This window comes from Durio zibethinus, chromosome 12, assembly GCF_047325235.1.
Source record: "Durio zibethinus cultivar Kanyao isolate XHJ-2024 chromosome 12, ASM4732523v1, whole genome shotgun sequence".
Lineage (NCBI taxonomy): Eukaryota > Viridiplantae > Streptophyta > Magnoliopsida > Malvales > Malvaceae > Durio > Durio zibethinus.
In genome coordinates, this window is record NC_143173.1 from 1,274,892 (window position 1) to 1,281,048 (window position 6,157).

Here is a 6,157-nt window from a genome sequence, read left to right on the forward strand (position 1 = left end):
AAATTCCCTCCTTATAATTTTAAAAGAATTTTTTTTTCATGGCTTATATGAGGGGTTAGATTGCTTGTTGGATATAAAAAAAGAAAAGTTTGGTGATACTATATAAATCATACTAAGTACAATCAAATCAAGCATTGAAATCTTGTTTTAAAATTTTGAAATTTAATTTAATTGATTCATACAAATATTTTTAAAATATGATATTCAGTAAATTTAAAATTCAAATCTTAATATCTGTAATTATGAATTGTGAAAATTATACTAATATTTGGTGATTAAAGTTGTATTGAAAGTTAACGGATAAAAAATAATTATGTTAACTATGAAAGATAAACTGAAATTTTAATTTGCAAAATTAAGCATTTTACTCTCATAGATTTTTATATAAAACCACTTTTTAAATTTGAATTAATATTCTTGTTTCGACAAATTTCTTAATTTTAGGATCCATACATATATTAAAAAAAGTAAGTAACTATAGCAAAAAAAAAAGAAAAGAAAAGAAAAAAGAGTCTTAGCTTCTCTAGATTTTTTGTAGTTTTTTTTTTCTATATTTTCATTTTTATTTATATTTTTTCTCTTTTCTAAGACTTAAAGAGTTAATTGTTTGGCCGTGGAACTTACTTCATAGATTTGGTGGACTTGACTTACTTGTCAAGTCTTTTTTGTTCTTCTTTCTAGAATTGTAGAATTTAAATGGACCATAAATGCTTTCCGTGGAAAATTCAAGTTGGAAATTGGATTTTCTGGAAATTTTTAACTCCATATACTTGGTTGACTTGACTTGACTTGACCTCCTTGTCAAGTTCTTTTGATGTTCTTTCTACACGCCGAATTTCATTCATACATATGAATGCTTTCTGTGGAAAATTCAAGTTGGAAATTTAAATTGGAGTCTTCGAAGAAATTTCCTAATGCTTGATGTGGTAGAAAACATTTTTCTGTAACTTTATATATTAGGTGTTGGTAGCAATGAGCAGTACGCAACCATGAAAGCAGTTACAATTTCCTTGTTTGGGTTTCTTCTTGTCATCGCAGCCGCTATTATTAGCTTTTGTGATGGGAATTCCAAAGTGCTTTGCATTGGAAGTGAGGGGCAAGCCCTTTTGACGTTCAAGCAAGACCTCATTGATCGATCAAACAGGCTATCTTCTTGGGTTGAAGGTGAGGATTGCTGTGAATGGCATGGTGTTTTCTGCAGTAGCCTGACTGGCCATGTTAAAGAGCTGCATTTGGGGCTTCTTTCAACTAGTCCTGATGTTTATGCACCGGCTGCTGAATGGGATGCTTACTTTCGATCAAAGTTAGGAGGCAAAATAAATCCATCTTTGGTCGATTTGAAACATCTCAGTTTCCTAGACTTAAGTAATAATGAATTTGGAGGCCTGGCAATTCCCGAATTCATTGGTTCGATGAAGAGTTTGACGTATCTTAACCTCTCTTGGGCAAATTTCCTAGGAGCAATTCCCCATAATCTTGGAAATCTCTCAAAACTGCATTATCTTGATCTTGGACTCAATTCCTTATTTGAAGCTAAAACTCTTCAATGGGTTTCTGGTCTTTCATCTCTGCAGTATCTTGGTTTGAGCCTTGCAAATCTTAGTAAAGCAACTGATTGGCTGCAGGCAACACACAATCTTCCTTCTTTGGTGGAGTTACACTTGTCAGGATGCTCTCTAAATAATGGTCCATCTCCAATCAGTGTTAATTACACATCTCTTGCTGTTCTTGATCTTTCTCAAAACATGTTGTCTTCGGTGACATGGATATTCAATCTTCGTAGTCTTGTGTCCATTGATCGTAGCTCTAGTGGAGTTGAAGGTATGATTCCCAGTGGCTTTCAAAACATGTCTTTTCTCAAATTTCTTGATCTTAGTTGGAATTCATTCTCTTCATCATCGACACTCAACTGGTTGTCTGATTTAAACCAACTTCAATTCCTTAGTCTTAACAGTGTCGGCCTGCAAGGTAATTTTTCAAGTGCCATTGGAAACTTAAGTTCTCTTACTCATCTTGATTTTTCAAATAACCAGCTTGAGATTGAACCCAAATATTTGGAAAGTCTTTGCAATATGAGGGAGATGGATTTGTCAAATAATACAATTAATCATGAGGTCTCAGAAATCATAGAGAGTTTGTCTAGATGTAGTTTGGATCGATTAGAGTCATTAAATATTGCATTTAACAAACTTTCTGGCCATTTACCTAATCAACTTGGCCAATTTAAAACTTTAGCATACCTTTACCTTAACCGAAACTCCATTTCTGGTCCCATTCCATTCTCAATAGGGGAGTTGTCATCATTGAAAGTTCTTGATATTTCATACAATCGATTGAATGCAACTCTTCCTCAAATTTTAGGACAACTTGGGAATTTGGAACATTTAGACGTTAGCAATAATATGTTGGAAGGAAATATATCAGAAACGCACTTTTCTAATCTCACGATATTGAGATCTTTTTGGGCATCTAACAACATGTTAACGTTTATACCAAACCCAAGTTGGATTCCTCCTTTTCACTGTGAAGGTATTGGACTAGGTAACTGGCGTCTTGGTCGGCAATTTCCTCAGTGGCTACAATTCCAAAGGAACATGTATAGTTTAGATATCTCCCATGCTGGAATTTCAGGTGTCATTCCCACTTGGTTTTGGAACCTTTCGACTTCATTTGAATATCTAAACCTTTCCCATAACCAATTAGTCGGGGAGTTTTCATATTTACCGATAAGTTGGATTGCTGACTTGAGTTCCAACCTATTCACAGGTCCATTGCCACAGGCAATATTCTCAGATTTGGGGGATTTATTTTTGTCCAAGAACTTTTTTTCAGGATCACTTTTTAATTTTCTTTGTAATTCCTCAAATAACCTGAAAGTTTTGAACATTCTTCACGTTGAATCAAATCTTCTGTCAGGTGAAATTCCAGATTGTTGGGAAAATATGCCAATGTTGGAAGTCCTAAATTTAGGAAACAACAGTCTAACTGGGAAAATTCCTAGATCCTTGGGATCTATGCGTCTTATTGAGTCATTAAGCCTTCGTAACAATAACCTGTTTGGAGAAGTACCATCCATATTGCAGCATTTAGTTAATATGCTTGTTCTTGATCTTAGTGAAAATCAATTGACGGGAAGTATTCCAGCATGGATTGGAGACAAGCTCTCAAACCTTGTGATTCTAAACCTCCGTTCAAATAACTTTCAAGACTATATTCCTGATCAGATTTGTGCTCTTAATTCTCTTCATGTCTTGGATCTTGGTTATAACAACATTTCAGGAGCTATTCCAAAATGTTTTAGTAACCTAAGTGCCATGGCCACAAACCTCAACCCACACGTGGCTAATTGGTTCTCGAGATTCTACCCTGACAACTCGTTTTATTTTGGTGCATTATTGGTGATGAAAGGAAGAGTGGATGAATACAGTACCACACTCGGACTTGTTACCGGCATAGACCTTTCAGTTAACAGTCTCACAGGAGAGATCCCCAAAGAACTTGGTTATCTTATGGGACTGCTGTCATTAAATTTGTCAGGGAATCTCCTAACTGGAAAGATACCAGAGACCATTGGTAATATGGAGATGTTGGAATCTCTTGACTTGTCCATGAACCGACTCCATGGTGAAATCCCTTCAAGTTTTTCCAATTTGAATTTCTTGAATCACTTCAACTTGTCCTACAACAACTTGACAGGACAAATCCCATCAAGCACCCAACTCCAAAGCTTTGACAAGTCTTCTTACATTGGCAATCATCTTTGCGGACCTCCAGTCACTAAAAATTGCAACAAAAAGGGCGAAGCACCTGATGGTACAAATGGAGGTAGTAGTGGAGGAAAGAAAACATCAGAGGTGAATTGGCTTTATGTGAGCATAGTGCTTGGATTTGTGATGGGGTTTTGGGGAGTAGTGGCTCCCCTATTTTTAATCAGGTCTTGGAGGTTTGCTTATTATAAAAAATTGGAGCAAATTGGTGACAAGCTGTACGTGTTTTGGGCTACTATTGGTATGTAATTATTTGTAATGGTAGCTCACTTCGGTGTGTTTGGTAATGTAATAATTTGATTTGCATGCTCTTTACTTAATCCATGTATTCTGATTTGGAAGTGATATTTCATGTTATAATTTATTAAAATGAAATAAAATTATGTGTGCTAATGTATTTGACTCATAAATATGTGTTGGAGTTTTATTCAATATGAGTTGGGTGCTTTTTTTTATAAATCCTCTTATTTGAAATATTTCTTATTCTAGTCATATTTATGATTTGATTTGTTGTTCAAAATTAAAATTCCAAAAACTAAAATTTTTATTAATCCAAAGGAACTGAAAGCTTTTATTGCAATTATATAGAAATTAGAGAGTGTCGTTTTACAAGGGAAAACAATTTTTTTCGTAGTTTTCTTTCTCTTTTTCTAAAGGTTTTTAAAATGTTTATAATTTAAAATAAATTGAAAAAACGTCATAGATTTGATCAAATCGTTTATAAATTTAAAAATAAAAAATAAAAGTTCACATCATCGCACAAAAAAAGCCAACAACAAAAACGTATTCATAATATATTAATTATTTTTAGTTTTGATATATTTATAAGATTCAAATGTTCATAATTTAAAATAAATTGAAAAAAGGTCATAGATTTGATCAAATAGTTTAAAAATTTAAAAATAAAAAATGAAAGTTCACTTCATAGAAAAAAACAAACCAACAACAAAAACGTAATCATCGTATATTAATTATTTTTAATTTTGATATATTTATAAGATTCAACATGTGAGTATTTTTTTTTGTATTAAAAATAATTATAAATATATTAAAAACAATGAAAAATAACTTATCCTAAAGTAGTGAGGGTTCAAATTCTAGTAATGGATAAAAACATAAAAAATATTGACCGATTTATATATATGAACAATCATATTTTTGAACAATAACATATTAGAGACCATATTAATTATATATCATTGTCAATTTTATTAATTGTGTAATCAAAATGTGGTCAGAGAAAGGGGAGAAAATGATAGCTATGATCAATTTTTTCTTTTTTTTTTTTTTTTTATGGATTTGAAGTCCTTTTCTACTACATTGGTTTGGGTATTAAGGTGAAAAATATTGAAAAAATTAAAAATCAATTTAAAATAATAGTTTTGATTTGGTTTATATTGATTTTTTTTTAATTCAGCTTGAATATTAAATAAATATATATATATATATTAGGTTAGGATCCAATTTTAAATCAAAAAATAAAAAACAAAAAAAATCGAATAGAACAAAATTATATATTTTTTAATTTTTATAAAATAAAAATAATAATTGTATATGAAAATATATTTAAATATATAAAATTTTATATGAAATAATATATATAAATAATTAAATTTTAAAATTTGATAAATTGAACTGAATTAAATTAATAAAATTCGATTTGATTCAAATTAAATTGTACAAAAGATCAGTTCGAATTTAGATTAAATTTTGAAAATTTTTAATATTATATAATATTTGAAAAATTGAACCAAATTTGATTTGATCCAAATTATTATCACTTCTAATCGATGAGGAGGTATTGAAGAATAAGGCCCTCTTCTTTAAAAATACTGGAGATTACACTTTCAGCCTCCTCTGACACCACTTCTTTCATCACCTAAGCTGATCCCAAAGGAGGATGGTGGCGGCGGTGATGGTGGCAGTTGTAGTAGCCATATCTTTGGAATTGGTGCAGTTTGAACTTTTCTATAATGGCCGCTGGTGGTGGATATATGGTGTTCGATGGAAACCCTGTGGATTTCAACCGTGTGACAGCTTGCAAAGCCATTCTTTCACGGTGGATTTGATGAAAATGCAGCAGAATATCCCTGCCGTAACACATTCTAGCACTGATTCCATCAATAACTACTAAGAGCAACGGAGTTACAATCATGGATAAGGATGCTTTCATTCTGATTGTGGAAGCCTATTACCATTTTGGCATTTTGGCTCTTATATATATAGGAATAGATGGATCTTTTTAATTAAATTGTAAATTATTAAGCTTAATTAGAATGTTCTTAATATTTTTGTTATGGCTGAGCTCCGACCTTGGGGTGTTTTTGGAAAGGCAATGGGGAAGAAAAGGACGGTTAGAGGCAAATGTAAGATAAATTTCTTGCGTTTGC

At 31.9% G+C, this 6,157-nt stretch overlaps 1 protein-coding gene across 1 annotated transcript; it reads left to right on the plus strand.

Annotated features, from left to right (window-relative positions):
* Window positions 1–989: 989 nt before the first annotated feature.
* LOC149515506 (receptor-like protein EIX2) lies at window positions 990–4,189 on the plus strand. The gene has a single exon (XM_089768941.1). The coding sequence runs from the start codon at window positions 990–992 to the stop codon at window positions 4,014–4,016; it is 3,027 nt and encodes a 1,008-aa protein (XP_089625067.1). The 3' UTR covers window positions 4,017–4,189.
* The last annotated feature ends 1,968 nt before the right edge of the window (window positions 4,190–6,157 follow it).

Excerpts from the sequence above, each read along its gene's own strand:
- LOC149515506 (XM_089768941.1), top strand. The coding sequence starts at position 990 with ATGAAAGCAGTTACAATTTCCTTGTTTGGGTTTCTTCTTGTCATCGCA.